General features: G+C 43.2%; 2 protein-coding genes across 4 annotated transcripts in view; one reads left to right on the top strand and one right to left on the bottom strand.

Moving 5' to 3' along the window:
* Window positions 1-21,755, top strand: part of LOC123980197 (zinc finger protein 239-like) — a 387,571-nt gene that overhangs the window by 316,821 nt on the left and 48,995 nt on the right. The gene's annotated exons all lie outside the window — the stretch shown is intronic.
* The window catches only part of LOC123980661 (zinc finger protein 420-like), a 23,182-nt gene continuing 7,223 nt past the window's right edge, over window positions 5,797-21,755 (bottom strand). Inside the window, exons 2-4 of the mRNA XM_046065184.1 lie at window positions 19,061-19,758; window positions 14,320-14,461; window positions 5,797-7,645 (exon numbers count right to left, since the gene is read on the bottom strand). Coding sequence (XP_045921140.1) covers window positions 6,698-7,645; window positions 14,320-14,461; window positions 19,061-19,758 — 1,788 coding nt within the window. The 3' untranslated portion in view covers window positions 5,797-6,697. The remainder of the gene's footprint in view (window positions 7,646-14,319; window positions 14,462-19,060; window positions 19,759-21,755) is intronic.

The following is a 21,755-nucleotide window of genomic DNA, read 5'->3' as shown; positions in this document are numbered from 1 at the left end:
CACTAACCGTGTTTGGAGGAAGAAGAATGATGAGTACCATCCCAAGAACACCATCCCTACTGTGAAGTATGGGGGTGGTAGCATCATGCTTTGGGGGTGTTTTTCTGCACATGGGACAGGGCGACTGCACTGTATTAAGGAGAGGATGACCGGGGCCATGTATTGCGAGATTTTGGGGAACAACCTCCTTCCCTCAGTTAGAGCATTGAAGATGGGTCGAGGCCGGGTCTTCCAACATGACAATGACCCGAAGCACACAGCCAGGATAACCAAGGAGTGGCTCTGTAAGAAGCATATCAAGGTTCTGGCGTGGCCTAGCCAGTCTCCAGACCTAAACCCAATAGAGAATCTTTGGAGGGAGCTCAAACTCCGTGTTTCTCAGCGACAGCCCAGAAACCTGACTGATCTAGAGAAGATCTGTGTGGAGGAGTGGGCCAAAATCCCTCCTGCAGTGTGTGCAAACCTGCTGAAAAACTACAGGAAACGTTTGGCCTCTGTAATTGCAAATAAAGGCTACTGTACCAAATATTAACATTGATTTTCTCAGGTGTTCAAATACTTATTTGCAGCTGTATCATACAAATAAATAGTTAAATCATACATTGTCATTTCTGGATTTTTTTATTTTTTAGATTGTCTCTCACAGTGGACATGCTCCTACGATGACAATTTCAGACCCCTCCATGATTTCTAAGTGGGAGAACTTGCAAAATAGCAGGGTGTTCAAATACTTATTTTCCTCACTGTACAGGTCAGAGGTCAGAGCTGTAGATAAAAATCAAAGGTCAGAGCTGTAGATAAAGGTCAGAGGTCATTGCTGTAGATACAGGTCAGAGGTCAGTGCTATAGATACAGATCAGATGTTAGTGCTATAGATACAGGTCAAAGGTCAGAGCTGTAGATACAGGTCAGATGTTAGTGCTATAGATACAGGTCAGAGGTCAGAGCTGTAGATACAGGTCAGAGGTCAGTGCTGTAGCTACAGGTCAGAGGTCAGTGCTGTAGCTACAGGTCAGAGGTCAGTGCTATAGATACAGATCAAAGGTCAGAGCTGCAGATAAAGGTCAAAGGTCAGAGCTGTAGATACAGGTCAGATGTTAGTGCTATAGATACAGGTCAAAGGTCAGAGCTGTAGCTACAGGTCAGAGGTCAGTGCTGTAGCTACAGGTCAGAGGTCAGTGCTGTAGCTACAGGTCAGTGCTGTAGCTACAGGTCAGAGGTCAGTGCTGTAGCTACAGGTCAAAGCTGTAGATAAAGGTCAGAGATCAGTGCTGTAGCTACAGGTCAGAGCTGTAGCTACAGATCAAAGCTGTAGATACAGGTCAGAGGTCAGTGCTATAGATACAGGTCAAAGGTCAGTGTTGTAGCTACAGATCAAAGCTGTAGATACAGGTCAGAGGTCAGTGCTATAGATACAGGTCAAAGGTCAGTGTTGTAGATACAGATCAAAGCTGTAGATACAGGTCAGAGGTCAGAGCTGTAGATACAGGTCAGAGCTGTAGATACAGGTCAGAGCTTTAGATACAGGTCAGAGCTTTAGATACAGGTCAGATGTTAGTGCTATAGATACAGGTCAGATGTTAGTGCTATAGATACAGGTCAAAGGTCAGAGCTGTAGATACAGGTCAGATGTTAGTGCTATAGATACAGGTCAGAGGTCAGAGCTGTACATAAAGGTCAGAGCTGTAGATACAGGTCAGAGGTCAGAGCTGTAGCTACAGGTCAAAGGTCAGTGCTGTAGATACAGGTCAAAGGTCAGTGCTGTAGATACAGGTCAGAGGTCAGTGCTGTAGATACAGGTCAGAGGTCAGTGCTGTAGAGACAGGTCAGTGCTGTAGAGACAGGTCAGAGGTCAGTGCTGTAGAGACAGGTCAGAGGTCAGTGCTGTAGAGACAGGTCAAAGGTCAGTGCTGTAGAGACAGGTCAGAGGTCAGTGCTGTAGATACAGGTCAGAGGTCAGAGCTGTAGCTACAGGTCAAAGGTCAGAGCTATAGATACAGGTCAAAGGTCAGTGCTGTAGAGACAGGTCAGAGGTCAGAGCTGTAGATACAGGTCAGAGATCAGTGCTGTAGCTACAGGTCAGAGGTCAGAGCTATAGATACAGGTCAAAGGTCAGTGTTGTAGATACAGATCAAAGCTGTAGATACAGGTCAGAGGTCAGTGCTATAGATACAGGTCAAAGGTCAGTGCTATAGATACAGGTCAGAGGTCAGTGTTGTAGATACAGGTCAGAGGTCAGTGTTGTAGATACAGGTCAGAGGTCAGAGCTGTAGATACAGGTCAGAGGTCAGAGCTGTAGATACAGGTCAGAGCTGTAGATACAGGTCAGAGGTCAGAGCTGTAGATACAGGTCAGAGGTCAGAGCTGTAGATACAGGTCAGAGCTGTAGATACAGGTCAAAGGTCAGAGCTGTAGATACAGGTCAGATGTTAGTGCTATAGATACAGGTCAGATGTTAGTGCTATAGATACAGGTCAGATGTTAGTGCTATAGATACAGGTCAGATGTTAGTGCTATAGATACAGGTCAAAGGTCAGAGCTGTAGCTACAGGTCAAAGGTCAGAGCTGTAGATACAGGTCAGAGCTGTAGCTACAGGTCAAAGGTCAGAGCTGTAGCTACAGGTCAAAGCTGTAGCTACAGGTCAAAGCTGTAGCTACAGGTCAAAGGTCAGAGCTGTAGCTACAGGTCAGAGGTCAGAGCTGTAGCTACAGGTCAGAGGTCAGAGCTGTAGCTACAGGTCAGAGGTCAGAGCTGTAGCTACAGGTCAGAGGTCAGAGCTGTAGCTACAGATCAAAAGTCAGAGCTGTAGCTACAGGTCAGAGGTCAGAGCTGTAGCTACAGGTCAAAGGTCAGTGCTGTAGAGACAGGTCAGAGCTGTAGATACAGGTCAGAGCTGTAGCTACAGGTCAGAGGTCAGAGCTATAGATACAGGTCAAAGGTCAGTGCTGTAGAGACAGGTCAGAGGTCAGTGCTGTAGCTACAGGTCAGAGGTCAGAGCTGTAGAGACAGGTCAAAGGTCAGAGCTGTAGCTACAGGTCAGAGGTCAGAGCTGTAGATACAGGTCAGAGCTGTAGAGACAGGTCAGAGGTCAGAGCTGCAGCTACAGGTCAAAGGTCAGAGCTGCAGCTACAGGTCAGAGGTCAGAGCTGCAGATACAGATCAGAGCTGTAGATACAGGTCAGAGGTCAGAGCTGTAGATACAGGTCAGAGCTGCAGATACAGATCAGAGCTGCAGATACAGGTCAGAGGTCAGAGCTGTAGATACAGGTCAGAGGTCAGAGCTGTAGATACAGGTCAAAGGTCAGAGCTGTAGAGACAGGTCAGAGGTCAGTGCTGTAGAGACAGGTCAGAGGTCAGAGCTGTAGCTACAGGTCAAAGGTCAGAGCTGTAGCTACAGGTCAGAGGTCAGAGCTGTAGATACAGGTCAAAGGTCAGAGCTGTAGATACAGGTCAGAGGTCAGAGCTATAGATACAGGTCAAAGGTCAGTGCTGTAGAGACAGGTCAGAGGTCAGAGCTGTAGCTACAGGTCAAAGGTCAGAGCTGTAGCTACAGGTCAGAGGTCAGAGCTGCAGATACAGATCAGAGCTGTAGATACAGGTCAGAGGTCAGAGCTGTAGATACAGGTCAGAGCTGCAGATACAGATCAGAGCTGTAGATACAGGTCAGAGGTCAGAGCTGTAGATACAGGTCAGTGCTGTAGATACAGGTCAGTGCTGTAGATACAGATCAAAGGTCAGAGCTGTAGATACAGGTCAGTGCTGTAGATACAGATCAAAGGTCAGAGCTGTAGATACAGGTCAGAGGTCAGTTCTGTAGATACAGGTCAGAGGTCACAGTTGTAGATGTTTGGCTCATATTTTATCATGAAACTAATCAATATTTACTAATAAGAACATGAGATGTTTAATGATCTATTCAGGGAAGCTGTCACTTCAATAGAACGCCACTTATTGAACATGAAGGCTCTGATCAGTTCTTTAAAGTCCACAGAGATGATCTATCAAACATCTGACACATTTTGATCAGCTACAGAATTTCACATTCAATCAAAAATGTTGTGCTTTGTTGTCCTCTCAGTCTGTCAGGTGGAGGTGGAGGAGGGGGTGGAGTCTGTCCTGCTGCCCTTCAAGACCACAGCTCCCCTGTCTGGAGACTCTAAAATGGAGTGAAACCGCTATGAACCCAAACCCTCAAAGACAGTCTGCGTGTGTCAGAAGAACGGCTCTGACCATCCTGACCAACAGGACCAGTTTTACAGAGACCGAACAAAAATGAAGGAAGACCTGCTGAGAACTGGAGACCTCAGTCTGACCCTGAAATCACCCACAGACAAAGACGTAGGACAATACTGGGTCTACGTCTCCAACAGTAACATCTGGAGAGTGAAAACAGTTGTTCTCAGGGTCAAAGGTCAGTATGCAGACTGAGGTCAGAGTTTGTTTGTCTGTCTCCTCTGCAGAGAGAAGCAGCTCCACTGATCCAACTCCTCTGATGGTGGAGAACCGGGGTAGATATACTGGTGGAGATGGAGCTGATTGCAGGCAGGTGTGGCAGGCAGAGGAGGCGGCTGATGAGGTGAAGGTGTGGGCGGTCAGCTGGGCTCAGGAGCAGAGAGAGAGGGAGAGCACACACACAGGGAGGCAGGCAAGGTACAGGGAAACAGAACGGTAGAAGAAACAAAATGAGCAAAAAAACTCACCGTCAGCCGGGCGTCAGATATTTGATTAAAGCAGACTCACAAGAACAAAGGTTTGTTCAGACTGAACACAAATTTCATCTGTAGTGTTTTTGTAGTCCCAGCGCCTCTTCCTCCTCACTATACACTGGATCAAACCAAGGCAGTTAAACCCAGAGGCCTCCAGTGGACCTGGTTCAGGCCTTTTAAACATTTGGACTGAGTGATTTTTGCCCTGTCTTCCAGTGTTGCCATTTACAGCAGGTATAAACAGATTTGCATGATCTAGTTTGTTTGAAGCATACAGAGTCCTTCAGATGTTGATCACCTCTTTAGTCTCTTACCTCCAGTTTCTGTTTTTTTCTTGTCTGTTCATTCGTCAAAGATAGAGAAGGATTTTTCATTTAAGCTGAAACATTTCAGTAAGTATGCCAGATTTAGCCAGAGGGCTGTTTTTCATCCGTCAGCAGTGTCGGGCAATAACGCGTTACTGTAATATTACTTTTCCCAGGAACTGGTAGTGTAACTAATTACTTTACCAAAACAGTAATATTATTACTAGTTACTAAGACAAGTAACGCTGCCGGACTTTGTTGTTTATGTCTGCTCTTAGCCAAAAACTAAAGGAAGAATGGAGAATGAGGGAGAGAGGCGTTCTGTCCACAGTTGTAAGTAGCTACTGCCATTATTGTGTCACAGTCGAAGATGTCGTCTATTGTATTGAGCAGTCCTAGATCTGATTTATTGAAGCGTCTGCTGAAGCAGCAACGTGAAACTTACAGAAAGCTGGCAGTGAAAGCAGTGTTTCCCATAATTAACTAGTAAGTTGGATAATTATCAATGCTGACTGCCACATATTGATTTTCAATATTTTTACTAGGCTTATTTAAAATAATTTTTGATTAAAGGAACTGTATTGAGGAGCATAAATTCGAGCAGCAACTCCTCGCTCGCTCCCTCTTTCTCTCTATCATGAACATTTTACAAGGTCCTCAAAAGAAAGTCCAAAAACATCATTACATTACTAAAAACAGGCAGTCAATACTGAGTATGTCAGCAATAACTGCAACAAAACGTTTCTTGAAACTTCTGAACAGTCCTGCTCATTGACTTGGAGACTTTTACATTCTCAGCGTTTGGCAGCCTTTCCTTTTATAATTTAATCATGTTGTTGGACTTGCGACTGGCCCCAGATCTGAGCTAAATGTGCTCCTGCTGCCAAACCATCGAGGGAAGAAATGTTTTCAGAGCAAAGAACATAAGGTAATGACATATAGAGGATTATTAAAAGTACATACAGGTAAAATCTATTTGTTTCTGTTACAGCTCCACTTTTGGCCATGGTCACATTAAGTTTATAACAAACTGTCAGTTCATCAATGAATGCTCTCATCTTACTGTTTAAGCAGACATATCATTAGTAGACAGAAGAAATGAGCTTTAGCTGTTTTGTAGAACAGAGACATTCTTGAATAGTGAGAAAGCTGGGGATAAAAACATATTTAATTTAAGCAGTTTGGTCGAAATCATTAATGTTGTCATTGTCACAATCAGGTGGATTATTCGACATTTTCTCAGGAAGGAGGCAGAACAGGACTGGGTCGGCGACAATATATTTACACTGAACAATATTATAAATGCAACACTGAGTTCAGCTTATGATGAACGGAGGCAAAAACACAGGCCTATTTCTCTGAAATATTGTTCACAAATCTGTGTTAGTGAGCACTTCTCCTTTGCCGAGATAATCCATCCACCTCACAGGTGTCGCATATCAAGATGCTGATCAGACAGCATGGGGAGTGCACAGGTGTGCCTTATACTGGCCACAATAAAAGGCCGCTTGAAAAGCACTTGCTATTGGCTGATACAACCTCCGGACTGACGCTTTCCAGCTCTTTCCAAATAATCTTTCTCAGCTGTCAACACATGGCGTTAATCCAGCACAGTCACATGATAACAGGTGGGTGTATTCAGGGCAGGAGAAACAGCTAGCTCGGCTCTGGAAAGACTGTCACACTCATGTTTTGTGAGTGCATTTGTGTTCTCTAAGGTTTCTTCTGCTGGTATAAGATTTCCCACACTGTTCACACCCATACGGTTTCTTTCCAGTGTGAACATGTTGATGAATTTTTAGTTGACCTGGTCGAGTGAAGGTTTTCCCACACTGCTCACACCTGTACGGTTTCTCTCCAGTGTGAACACGTTTGTGCATTTTTAGTTGAGCTGAATGAGCAAAAGTTTTTCCACACTGTTCACACCAGTGAGGTTTCTCTCCAGTGTGAACACGTTGGTGCTGCTTTAGGTTATCTGATCGAGTGAAGGTTTTCCCACACTGGTCACACCCGTACGGTTTCTCTCCAGTGTGAACACGTTTGTGGGATTTTAGGAGAGCTGAATGCGCAAAAGTTTTTCCACACAGTTCACACCAGTACGGTTTCTCTCCAGTGTGAATACGTTGGTGAACTTTTAGGTGAGCTGAATGAGCAAAAGTTTTTCCACACTGTTCACACCAGTGAGGTTTCTCTCCAGTGTGAATACGTTGGTGCTGTTCAAGGTTACTTGATTGCGCAAAAGTTTTTCCACACTGTTCACACCAATGAGGTTTCTCTCCAGTGTGAACACGTAGGTGAATTTTTAGGTGAGCTGACTGAGTGAATGTTTTTCCACACTGGTCACAGCAGTGAGGTTTCTCTCCAGTGTGAACCCGTTGGTGGATTTCTAGGTGAACTGAATTAGTGAAAGCTTTTCCACACTGTTCACACCAGTACGGTTTCTCTCCAGTGTGAACACGTTGGTGGATTTTTAGGGCACTTGATGTAATACAAGTTTTCCCACATTGGTCACACCAGTACGGTTTCTCTCCAGTGTGAACTCTCTGATGAATCTTCAAATATCCAGATGTTGTGAAGGATTTGTCACAGTGCTGACAGCGATGACGTTTGAATCCATCTCCTCCTCTCTTTCTCTATATCAAAAGAAAGAAACAGTAAGTGAGATGTCATGGTGGAGTGAGCCATCTAAAAGCATGAATGACAGTATTTGAAACATTGATTTTAGTGATTACAGATCATAAACTTTGTTGGAAGAATATCTCAAATGGATATTATCTAAATCTATAGATGTTATTTACAAAAGAAGGGATCACTTATAATACATTTGTCATTATGTTGAGGTGTGGGGAAATGCATATAAAACAAATAGACCCTATAATTAAACTACAAAAAAAGACCTATTAGAATAATAAATAAAATATGTTTCTGTGAATCTACTAACCATTTATAGAAGTGTGCACATTGAAATTTGTAGACATTGTGTATTCAAAACCATTCGAAGTACTTTTTCGAGCTTCCTGTTTGTATTCAAAAACGTTTTAAATTAAGAAAAGGAAAGCATAACATAAGCGGATTGTGTATATTTGAAACATGTAAAGTGAAAACTAATAAATACAGATGTGTTTCAGTTTTGGGAGTTAAATTGTGGAATGGACTTAAAAAGCAAAATAATTAAAGCTTAAAGTTTAGATTTATTTCATTTTGTTTCCTTTCTTTCTTTCCTTCTTTTTGCTGGTATTCTGTATTTTAGTGCATAGGATAGGCAAATATAAGCCTTGGTCTTCAGCCTGTCCTTTTGCGGTTGTAAATGTTGCACGTTATTTTGAGTGAATGGATTGGTGTAACCATATGTAAGATTTCTGTAAAATGCATATTCACACAAATTGTCATTCTTTGTATTTTGTAAACAGAAATAAACCATTCATTCAGTAATGGTTTAACATTTGGGTCCAGACCCAAGTTATGAGGAAAATATTCAATGTGCGATGACATTGTTATATATTGAGATGATATATAACTTGTCATAAATAAACATTTGTTGAAGTGTGCATATTAGCTGCCCGGTTCTTTTTTAATTATAGGATTAGAACTGCATATTTTAAATACAGTTTCTAGAGCAGCAACATTAATGTTTACAACACCAAAGTCACTGTATAAACTAAGAAAGAAAAAGAAGTTCAGTCTGTACGAGACCTTCCCTCCTCTCTGCTGTTATTCAGTGCCTGCAGGTAACGTTACCAGGTAGAAGGAGGAGCGGCTGGTTTGTCTCAGCCAGCAACTGACTTTTTAAGACTACAGAGCAGTCTATGCTCCAGACAGACAGCTTTCTATTTAGCTTGTTTTTAACATTTGGCTAATTGCCAAGCTAACGTTAGCTGTGCTTGTATAAAACTGAGACTGAGGATAGAGATGATTAAATAAACCCTTTCTACAGGTTTGCCCTACATGCAGGTGTATTTATGCAGTATTGTCTTTTGTCTTCTTGGTGTGAGGTCTCAGGGTTGATGTTGTGTTAGCAAACACCTAGTGCAATAGTAACTCAGTGACTTCTAGGGAGTAGCCTACGCTGTTTTGTCCTCCCTATTTTTCCATGGCATCGATACCGGTATTCATTCTGAAGAGTAAACCTTACTTAAACCACTTAATGGTTAGTTAGGCTGTGTGTTAATTCACTTACATTTATTCATTTAGCTGAAACTTTTATCCAAAGCCACTTACAGCTGCTATACATGTCAGAGGTCACACGTCTCTGGAGCAACAAGGGTCTTGCTCAGGGACACAGTGGTGTCTCACAGTGGATTCAAACCAGGGTCTCTCACACCAAAGGCATGTGTCTTATACACTGCGCCATCACAAGATCTAATTCACTTGAAAGAAATTTAATAAGTTTAATTAGGGCACGTGTCAAACTCAAGGCCCGTCATTTTATGTGGCCCACGAAAGCTTAAAAGATTCATGATTGTCCTAAAATACAAGTTTATGCTGCTTTAAAGTGTTCATGAACACAATGGCCACAATGCATGGCAATTTTGTGACCTGTAAATTGATAGCATCCCGCCACTAGATTGCGGTCTTTCCACACACGCGTTTTTTTAACGACAAGTGGAGATGAGAAATGTATACAAACGATCCCAAAATGTCCAATAAAAAATGATGCAGAAGGAAGCCATTTCATGGGAAAGTCAACACGTTTGTGTTTCAAGGAGATAAAGCGATAGCTGCCGGTCCTGTGTTAAGGAAGAGTTTATGCAGTAAAGTATGTTTATACAGTCTTACAGTTCCAACTGGCCCTTTGAGGGTAACCATAATGCTTATGTGGCCGGTGGTGAAAATGAGTTTGACACCCCTGGGTTACTTGGTAACAAATGACTGTGACTAGTCAACTAATCGAATAAACCATTAACAGATTGGTCGACTACCGTAATATTTTGCGAGGGGACAGCGCTTTCCACCACCAGTAGGCGTCTCAGGCACAATAATGGCGCAGCTGCATAATAGCGTCACAACATGTTGATTATTATATCATGCCAGTCAGAGTTACCTTTACAGTTGCAGATTTTAACCTTCACACCTCAGTGGGGGTGTGACGAGATCTTGCGCCGCAACATTAAACTGTGACAAGAATTCTTGTCAGGTAAAAAGCTCAGATTATGATTCTGTGGGAGAGATTATGAATGCGCACAAAAGCTCTGACCTTGAGCAGACAATCTGCTGAAGCACAGGAGCTATTAAAGTCCAGGAGTTTAAAACTCAATTAAAAATAAGCAATATCATAATGGTGAGACGGTGCTACAGTCATTTAAAGAGGTTACCCAGGGCGTTAAAAAGTGACGCCAAAGGGCCTTGACCAAGCATCAATATGTTCAGAGTTTGAAGACAGAATGTGATGACTGCTGAAATTTTCATCAGAATAAGGAAACAATCTGTGTTAGTGAGCACTTCTCCTTTGCCAAGATAATCCATCCACCTCACAGGTGCGGCATCTCAACATGCTGAGCAGACACCAACAGTCGTATCTAGAATGATTCTGAGGTCATATTAACAGGGTTTTAGGGTTGATGCCCAAAACATGTTGTGTCCTCACTAAAATCACTGTGGAGCAACAGAACCAACCAAATGACTTTCTCCAGATCTAAAGCTTGGAGTTCCTCCAGCAGGCTGATCTTTGGCTGTTGGTTATTTATTATCTGCTCCAGCTTTTCCAACTATTTGTTCAGAGATATGGTGAAAATAATAATGTGAAATGTAAAATTTTCTTGCCTGAAACACTGAATACTATTGAATACTACAAATATAATTTGTATTTACTGGCTTAAAATAATCCACATAATGTTGTCAGTGAAAACCAAATGTCAGAGGGCCTTTCTGAAACTAGACCCTCGCCACTTGACACAGAGTGAACTCTGGTCGTAGTCACCCTCACAGCCAAATCGAGCTCCGCAACCCACGTAGGGTTTAAATACAGCAGACAGCTTTCGGACGAACTCTCCCCCCAGCGTAAACGGGATCTGACGTTATCGCTGCACTCGCTGCTATAATATGTGTATTAAATAAACAACCGTTGTGTTAAGATTCAGGACTGATGTTGAGGGAAAGTTTGTTTTTTGCAATAACGAAACTGAAAGCATTTGACATTCATTTTGTGTTTGTGTCAAATATTTCTTTAAGAACGTGACGTCATAGATATTTACGAAAAACAAATATTATATTCTTATACTCTTATTATGAAAAGATTGCTATTCATTGTAAAGAAAAGCCTATATTACATTCCCAAATACAACATTTCTAAATAAATCAAAAATTGAGGCATTATATAGTCTAACAGTAACAGTTAAAATGTATAAAGACTTAACTGTTTTTCTTTAATGCCTTTGTTGCTTGTTACATGATCCCCCTGTGTATCTAGAGGCGCTTTTCGACCAACAGTACCCGGGACTTTTAAGTCCCCAGATCTCTTTTCAAGGAACTAAAAGGTTCGTTCAGCCCTGTGTTGTGTGCGTTTCCACCACGGTCTAAAGACCTACGAAGGCAAATGAACCAGCTGTCGTAGGCTGTAGGCCTGCACGCGGTACACAGCGATGCACAGGAATCATTATTTGTAACCACTATCCACGAGCAACATTTATAAAAAAACCATAAGATTTGACTGGAATATAATGAAAAACTACAGGCTGTGTTTGACCATTAAAGCAGTTTCTTGTGTGGGAGTATAATGAAGAGACAGGCGATGAAGTTTGTTACACATTTAATACCAAACTGTTAAAAATAACTGCAGCACAAAAATAAAATGGCGACAGTTTGGAAGGTTAAAACATTTCCAGCAACAAGAGCTGCAGATCAGCTGCAGCATCATGTCGAGCTTTGTTACCTGCTGTGATCAGCTGGTTTTGAAGAAGAGGAGACCGACACCTTCAACAAGCCAGCATAGGGGCTCACTCAGCATTTGAGGGTTTAACAAGCCACCAGCCCTCATTAGCTGCAGATGGCGCTCGATGTGGCGGACCCTCTGCATGAACGCGCAAGTGGAGTGGAAGTAGCCAGGGAGTAGGGCTGAACGATTAAAGGCATGTGCGATGTAATAAAACGAGATTTTCTAATAGCAAAGGCTGCGATTACACTCTGGTCACATGACACCTGAGACTAAAGCAGTCTGACCAAGTTGATGCTTCGTCTGCACGTTACGCTGCACACCTTGCCTTCTTGTTGTACAACGGCCCCGACAAATGCACAACAGACACGTGTAGTAAGGTAAGCGTATTGTAGCGATCGCCGCCAGCGTCACACACACAGCCACCAGGAGGAGGAGGAACCCGGTGTCGTCGGGGAATTACTAAGCTTGTCTATTAAAACGGAGTATTTTCTGTTTGCTTACTGGGACACAAAAAGATGGACTCCTAGGAGGTTTGAACTGGGATAAGGACATTAATTGGTGGTTGAACTGTGTGTTTTGTATCACTGGGGCCAGCCAAGCAATCTATCCACCATACTACAAATTGACTCCGCAACCATCACTCCAACCAAGGTGGTGAGAAACTTGGGTGTCATGATTGATGACCAGCTGTCCTTTTCAGACCATGTTGCTGCTGTCGCTCGGTCGTGCTGCTTTGCTCTATACAACATAAGGAAAATCAGGCTCCTACCTCACTCAGCACGCCACCCAGCTTCTGGTACAGGCCATGGTTATCTCTCGCATCGACTATTGCAACGCCCTCCTAGCAGCTCTTCCAGCTTGTGCGGTGAAACCCGTACAAATGGTTCAGAACGCAGAAGCGCGTCTGGTTTTTGATCAGCCCAAAAGGACTCATGTCACTCCATTACTCAGTGACCTCCACTGGCTCCCCGGGGCCTCCAGAATCAAATTCAAGTCACTAATGCTGCATACAGAGTGACCACTGGGTCACACTTTGTTTTCTTCTAACATCAGACATTTGTTGGCAGGTAGCCAAAGCCTAAACTAAATCATTTCATGAAATGTATTATAATTGCTATATTCTCCATTTATTTGCTGTAATAAAATTAAATAAATATGTAGATATTGCCTAGATGGCTAGGCTAGCATATACCCACACACAGGAAAATATAATAAAAGCAATCAGACATACTACATGTATCCATACATATAGTAATCATTACTCCAAATCTTTTAATCCTGCCACCATCAGCAATTCAGACAGTAGCCACTTTAAATAGGATCCTAATCAACAGCGTGTTGATATGCAAGCCAAGCTACAGCGCAAAATCACACTCTGACTGAACCAATCTACAGTGCAGTAACTTCTTTGGACCTGCAACTTATCTAATAGAGAGAGGAATTACATACGCTATTACTTTATCACACATTTACACGAGCAGCTGGGGAGCATTTAAGTCACAGCGGCGTTATGCCTGCTGCACTGCCGCGACACAACGAGGTAAACAAAGCTGGGACTAAAAGGGCACTTTTAAGTGAATGTTCATCATTTGTTTACATGATGCTTTTAAAGGCATCATGTAGTCTGTGTTGCAGCACTGAATTACAGTTACGCTATCTGAACTTTTTGCTAGGCTAGCTAGCTACAGTAATGTTAACATTAATTAACCAGAGTCAGCAGCTCCTGGTCATTGAGAGAAGCTACCTGTGGTACCAGTGCCAAATCTGACCCCCAACATTACCATTACAGTAACTTTTGTTCAACAGAGGAGAAATGGAAGAACACAGTGTGTTTTACTTATTTGTTAACATCTTTGATAATTTACTGGTTGGTGACATAAGTGTGGTTCTAATACAGTAACAAAGAAACAAGTGCAAGTTACGCATAGCCTGGGGGCTAAGCCCCCCTGTCCTTCAATCCTAGTGACGGCCCTGACAGACAGTGAACGCTAACATCAGAAGAGGAAAACTAAACTCCAGACTGACTCTGATCTCCACAGATACTATTTAGAGCTGAAACCTGCACGACGATCATTCAGAGAACAATAATGCAGGCAGACTGTTTGTCACTGAGAGAAACTCACCAACACACGAGCAAATATAATGACTCTGCTTCATTTTCACCATCATCGTTTGTTCTGCGCGCTCCCGACACAACACGGGCCGCACCGCGCATGCGCCGCGCGGGAAAACCCACAGAACAAAGAAAAGAGAAACGCCATCTTGAAGATGAAAACAGGAACCACGGAGACACTTTGGAAATCAAACCACGTCAACACAAACCCTGGAGCGGGTTTTCAGGCTCTGATCTCTAACAACAGAATGAACGGATGATACACGGACCCTCGAGACTCTTCCTCGTGTCTTTAGTCTCGTGATGAAGTCATGAACACTGACCTGAACATCGGCGCTATCAGAGCACGAGGCTGCTGTTTGGCTCCTGCGGTCCGGGTTCTGGTTCTCCATCGTCCTGCAGGTCTCCGCTGTGACTGGTGGACCGTGTTGTCCTGGACCGAGTCTGGATTCTGGTCTCGGAGCTCTTCAGGCTGAGATACAGGAGCGCTGCGGGATCCCGCGGAGTGTTCTCGCGATGTCTCTGCGTCTCGCCCCGCCCCTTAGTTACTGTCGCTACGGCCGTTTAGAAACACGGCTCCTTGATTTCAGGCAGAAGATGAAGTTTAGTTAGTTGGTTTCCTGAAACCAGCTGATCATATTTGATGTGTATGAGGGAGTGTGCTTCACACAGAGCAGAGTTTTAATGAAGCGCTTGTTATTATCACATCAGAGGCTCATGAAAATATCCTGCTGAAGCTTTTTGTACAACAAAGACAGAAATAACTTCATGTGTTACATTTAATGTTGAATTTACAGGAAGGCAGAATCATTAAGAATTAAAAACTGGCTGCCTCTGCAACTGCAAAGGAAGTGGTTTGGTTGGCTACATGTCCATAATAAAAGAGACCGGCAACAATAGTGTCTAGGCAGCAAGCTGATATTTTAAAGTGATCTTATCAAAACCTTCATGGAGATTTAAAAAGGAAAATAATTTTATTAAACAGAAATAGGTAAAGATAATCAACCAGCAAAGCAAATACCATGCCCTAGAAATAACCTGATGCACAGCAGATGAAATACATATTTAAATATATAGTAGATAGAGAAGACTAATTGTACTTTTTCTTGAGTAAAGATTTTGAGTTCTCTAACGAATAAGCTTGTAGCTCAGATCACAGTTAGCACCTTTCAATAACACTTCCTAAACACACAGCATGAAGCTGGACAGACAAATGTCTCCACACAACAAGCTGATGTCAGCGAGGAAGTGTCGTAGAAAGACAGGTGTGTCATGTGATGTTTGTTCTTCAACACTGTTAGGCCCGGTCTAGGGGCCCAGACATGAACACAACGTAGACTATTGTAAAATAAGGAATCATGAATTTAACAATTGGAGGAGAGAGATGGACAGTAAAAGTGTAAATTCTAATATTAATATTCCTCCAGAAGTGTAAAAGGGAATAACAGCAGCAGCAGAGGCTCTGAACGTCTTCATGATGATTCAGCAAATGAAAATGATTCCATGTGTGTGGAATCCAAATCAGAAATGAATCCTAAATACTCTCTCAGTCTGTCTGCTTCCTCTTCTTCAGCCAAAAGACTTCTCCTTCCTCTTGTTGTTCCCTCTTCATCTCGGCTCCTTCAGGAGAGCTGAGCTCCACATATCTGTTGTTTTCATTCTGTTATTTCAGTCATTCAGAGCTGAAGAGCGAGGAGAAAAGGAGGAAATATTCTAACCATTGTTCCAAAGCATCAGTGTGGAGATCTGTGGTGAGAGCTGATTAGTGCTACAAGCAGATGAAAAATAATAAACCCGTCCAGCAAAATGTAACACACTAAAAAACACACTGCCAGTCGAAGAAGAAATATTTGGTTTTAGCTGAAAGTTAAAAAGCATCGACCTCTCAATTCAACATTCATTTAAAAACCTTACAAACGACAGTTGGTTGCAGAGCAGCAACCATGAAATGAACAGTTGTTAGTTTAAAACAAGGTTCGTTGTTGTTGTTGTTCACAAACTGTGTGTTAATTATAGTTTTTTTTTTCCTTCATCAGATCTCTGCCTGCACTCACACTTGATTCTTGGGTCTCTGTAAATAATATCACAAAGAGTACGGTCTAGCACTGCTCTGTATGAAAAGGGTAATGAGATAACTGGATTGGAGCTACATAAATAGAATTGAATTACTTTTTTTATCTTAACCCTTTGTTTTCTAACCTAAGAAGATGTTTGTTTTTTTCCGACACATTTTTTAACAACACTAGGCCTCCATAATTACAACAACAACAACATTTTGCTTTTTTTTTTGTCTGTGTTTTGATAAATTTGGACTAAATCAGATTTTGGCTAAAATGGACAACAATGACAGACTGAGGCGAATGCAGAAGTAACTTATACGGCCAGCAGGGGGTGACTCCTCTGATTGCAGAAAAAAGTCTGGTTTCATATAAAATATAAAATAAACCTCTTTGATTACCTCAGCAAACACTTTCCTGATGGGTTTATGGTGTCAGTTGCTAGTTTCAGTCTTCAACACAAAATTATGTTCATTTAGTAAACTATTGCCGAACTTAGAGGTGAATAGACAGAAAGCAAGGGATGATTCAAGGCGGGCTACCTCGCGACCTGTCAATTAGGCTAGAATGACTCGTACCCACGGCACCGTGTAAACTTAACCAGCAGCATTGAAAAAGCTTAGGAGTGTTACAGCCCAGCTCGTTGTGGAGAGAGGTAACATAAAATATAGGATAACTGAACTCAGATGGAAATGACAACATTTAATGGTTTATTTCTCTTTTTTTTTTTTAAGTGTTGCTGTTAAAAAAAACACAGCGTCCCTTGGTTATCCCTTTAATATTGGCTGTGTCAGGTCAGAAAGGGCTTAGACCAGAGCATAAGCACACATTTTTGTCACCACTTAAGAACAACTGTGGTCTGGGGGCGTCCTACCTGACTTGTGAGCCATGCAAACAATTTTCCATTTCTGCACAGTCAGCCTGACATTGCAGTGCTCTCATTACCACCTCTCCTTTAAAACAGTCTGTCTCTGTAATACGCCTGAATGGAAACTTTTTACAAAAAAAAAAAATCTACTGCTGATTTGAATGGACCTCTGTGCACTAACTGTGTCCTTATACAGTGTGTTAAGACTGATCCAGGCTGTACAGCTCTGGATGTGCTCACACTGATTGAGGCTGCCAGAACTTCACCTGGGTCTGTGGTGAGTGTTTTCTATTTGGTTCTGGTTTCACATGCAACATGCAGTCTGTGCACTCAGTCAAACGGTCTAAAGGGGATAATTACAGCGGAGCAATAACTAGGCCTAATGCACAGGAGAGTAGAGACTTAAAAGATGTTATGAGTTCTCATCAAATTATGACGTTTGTCTCTTAATATTAGGTCTTTTTTTTCCCGACATGTCAGAGAACACAGATGTGGGAGAGAATCTGAATGTGCAGAAAACCTGCTAAAACACTGGATCCAGGAACTTTAATTAAAATTACCTTATTTGAGGTGAAAAGGTGCCACATGCACATCCCCATGCAAAAGACACAAAAGAGGAGGGAAGACTGAATCCTGCTTGGATGTGTGCTGACTCAGCAGGGATTTTATTAAATTATAAAAGTTGATCTACAGGAGAAATATAGGTTATTTAAAAGCAATAGCTATATTATATTTTGAATTGTCACCTGCTGCCTAAATATTGTGTTCCCCTTTACATAATTGAAGACATTTCTACCATAAATTGAGGCAGAAAGGCAGAAATTCAATTTCACTAGAATGCAGGAAATGAAGTCCTCAATGCTTAAGATTTTCTGGGGGAGAACCACCTGGCTCTTCATTTGAGTCATCTCCACCATTGAAACTAAACCAATGCTCTTGCATTTCAAGAAATCTACCACATACTGCAAGAAAACAGTCTCTGGTTTGACTCACAGTTTACGGAGGGGCATATATACTCTAAGCTTGGTCTCCCAATTTAGGCTATGATGTTGAGGTTGACAAATATGCCGATCACACAGTTCATTATTGACCATGATTATGGACTTGCCTTTTCATCTATACATGCTAAAATTGTGAGTTTGGGTGATAAAACAAGCCTTTTGGAGAGGGCAGCAATGGCCCCAACCCCTGAGGTAGACTTTTTAGGCTTGGGCATGGGGGAGGGGATTTAAAATCTCGCCTAGGGCGCCAACATTACCATGGCCGGCCCTGCCCTAGGATATTTTATGCAGCATAAGAAGTTAGCTTGAAATGCACAGTGTTTAAACGTGTTGGAGTTGAGGAGCTCCGCAAGTGGCTGTGGGGGAAGCCTGCGCCAACCAACGGGAGGAACTGGCGAGGCCGTTGCAGCAACAACAGCAGAGGAAGCTTTTCATACCGCTTATCTGTCTAAATCAAGAGACAGCTGTTTGTGGGTCACATTGAACATTATGTCGCGGCAGTTGCTATGATGAACAGCTACACTGAGGGTAGCCATGGTAGCGACCTGTCAATCACAAGGTAGTCCTGCCCAAAAACATTCGCTGCATTATCATCCATTTACCCCTACATAGAACCATCATTTACTAAATGAACATCATGCTGTGTTGAAGAAGACTTGAAACTAGCGACTGAAACCAGAAACTCATCAGGAAAGTGTTTACTGAGGGAATAAATCAAGTAGCAACATTATTTCTAATGGTACCGGACTTCTTTCTGCAACCAGCGGACTTGCCCCCTGCTGGCTGTCAGACAGAATGCAGGTTTCAGTGCCATCTGCACGGTTTCACTTTCAGACCCAGAGGCTGCCGCATGATTAAGATTAGAGAATTAACATTTGACAACCACTCGTCACGTCACTACAACTCTGGATTGGACAACGGTACATGAGTTTCTACTGTTTTTGTTTTAAATACTAATGTTTTTGCACTGGCCTGCTCGTTGCTAGTTAAACTGTCCCGACGTTGGCCCCGGGCAAGGGGCCACCGTTATTGTCGAGCCCTGTGATACGTACATCCTTAAGCTATGAGTAGAGGAAAAGTACGCTAGTTGCTAGGCTAATTTAAAATGCCATGGGGCGTAGCTCAGAGCAATGTTCACAACGAAGCAGTGTGACTGCGCTGGTGGGCTTTAAGATATTCACTCCGAGTGAAAGTTTTCCCACAGTGTTCACACCAGTAAGGTTTATCTCCAGTGTGAACACGTCGATGAACTTGTAGGTTACCCGACTGAGTGAAAGTTTTCCCACACAGTTCACACCAGAACGGTTTCTCTCCCGTGTGAACACGTCTGTGCACTGTGAGATCACTTGGGGTAGTAAAGGTTTTCCCACACTGTTCACACCCGTGAGGTTTCACACCAGTGTGAAAACGTAGGTGTCCTTTAAGGTTACTAACATGAGCAAAGGTTTTCCCACATTCTTCACACCAGTATGGCTTCTCCCCGGTGTGAATGCGTCTGTGATTATGTAGGTTACCCAATGAAGTGAAAGCTTTTCCACACTGTTCACACCAGTTCGGTCTCTCTCCAGTGTGACCACGTCTGTGAATTTGTAGGTTACTTGACTGAGAGAAAGTTTTCCCACACTGGTCACAGCTGTACGGTTTCTCTCCAGTGTGAACACGTTGGTGCTTTCTTAGGTCACCTGCTCTATTGAAAGATTTCCCACACTGGTCACACCAGTACGGTTTCTCTCCAGCGTGAACTCTCTGATGAATCTTTAAATTTCCAGATGTTGTGAAGGATTTGTCACAGTGCTGACAGCGGTGAGGTTTGAGTCCATCTCCTCCTCTCCGTTTCTATAACAGAAGACAGACATACAGAGAGAAAGACGGTGAGCGAGAGGTCTAGACTAGGGCTGCACGATTTGGAGAAAAAGTCATATTGCGATTATTGGTGACATTTTGATACGTGTATTTTCTAACTTGAACAAAGTTAAACAAAAATACCCCATGATAAAATGAGGAAAAGGATGAACTACCCTGCCCGGAGGAAGTCACAAGTCCCCGGCTAAGGGTCGCTGCGACTGTTGTATGTGCAAACAAACAGCAGTTCTGAGCATTCGGCCTTCTTGAAGACCCTCAAGGATGCTTATAAGTCTATGTGGTACGCCAAGCTGTGTACAATATAGGGCTGGGGAGGGATTCATCGATATAATCGATTGCGTAAATACGTCGACTGGCATTACGTGCGTCGGAGTGTCGCTGCATCAGTTGTTAGCAGGGATTCCCCTCACACAAGTTGCAGCTACAAGACCGCGCCTTCGAGTCTGTGAGTCAAATATTGATTTACTGATTATTGATCAGGACAGTCCCTAATGAGTGGCAAACTGTGGTGGTGGTTCCCCTGCTCAAAAAGGGGAGAGTGTGTGCCAATTACAGGGGTATCACATTCGTCATCCTCCCTGGTAAAGTCTACTGTAAAGTGCTGGAGAGGAGGGTTCGACCGAGGAACAATGCGGATTCCGTCCTGGTCGTGGAACAACAGACCAGCTCTTCACTCTCACAAGGATCCTAGAGGGATGCCCATCCAGTCTACATGTGTTTTGTGGATCTGGAGAAGGCACATGACCGGGTCTCCCGTGGGATATTGTGTGGGTCCCTGTTAGAGGCTAACCAACCCTGTGTGTCCAAAGCCAGAGCTGTGTACAGATTATTGGCACTAACTCAGACTTGTTCCAAGTGGGGGTTGGCCTGCGCCAGGGCTGCACTTTGTCACCAATCTTGTGATATTCACGGACAGGATATCGAGGCGTAGTCAGGGTGGGGAGGGGTTGCGGTTTGTTGCGGCTGGGAATTTATGCTTTTTGCATATGATGTGGTCCTGATGGCATCATCGCACCGTGACCTTGTGTTAAGAGTCTGGTATGAGGATTAGCACCTCTAAATCTGAGGGCATGATTCTCAGCAGAAAACCGATGTAGTGCTCACTTCACGTAGGGAATGAGTCATAACAAAAATCAACCTGGCTGATTATCGTGGCCAATATTCAGCCTTTTTTCCAAAAATCTGCATCGGTCATTTTAAAACCACTCTGTGGGCTCGAGCAATGTCGCGCCCACAGTACTAGCTGATTGGTTGCAAGTCATGAGTCATAGCCTATCTACACTGACTATTGTGCCGAAGCAGCCAATAGAGAGCGAAGTGAGCAGACATCATTGTAGCTTACATAACTATAACTACGCCCGTAACTGTAAGCAAGTGCAGCACTGACTGGTGGTCACCTGGCTGATGTACTGCGATAAGCATGTCGACTCATTTCTGTTTCCGGTGCTTGTGTGTTGGTACCGTGTTCTGCTGCTCTCGCTAAATAACAGTTACATTTGTTAGATTACAGCAGCCAACTGTCCGCTAAACACTTATTCTTTACAGTAATTTTGCCTAAGCACTCACAGTTCTTTCCATCTTTTAGTGACTGCTGTTCAATCTTATAGTTCTTCTAAAGTTTTGGTAGCTGACGCTACAGTACTTTAGCTTAGCCGTTAGCGACTTTAGCTTAGCAGCTAGCGATGGCTTATCCCTCTCTCTCTCCTGCTCGGTGTGTCAGATGTTCAGTTACTCCTCTGCCTCCTTTAGCGGTAATGGTACGTGTAATAAGTGTAGTTTATTTATAGACATGGAGGCGAGGCTCAGTGATTTCGAAGTCCGCCTCAGCACCTTGGTAGATCAGTCTTTAGCTACTGTAGCTAGCCAGTCCCCGGTTGTCGGTGCGTAACGGCCTGAGTTAGCGTCTGGTAGCCGTCCCCCGGCGTCTCCTGTGTAGCCAGGAAGGGGGGGGGGGGGGGGGGGGGGGGGGG

Source organism: Micropterus dolomieu, linkage group LG12 (assembly GCF_021292245.1).
Source record: "Micropterus dolomieu isolate WLL.071019.BEF.003 ecotype Adirondacks linkage group LG12, ASM2129224v1, whole genome shotgun sequence".
Taxonomy (NCBI): domain Eukaryota; kingdom Metazoa; phylum Chordata; class Actinopteri; order Centrarchiformes; family Centrarchidae; genus Micropterus; species Micropterus dolomieu.
The sequence above is the reverse complement of the archived record's forward strand: the minus strand, read 5'-3'. Positions and strand labels throughout refer to the sequence as shown.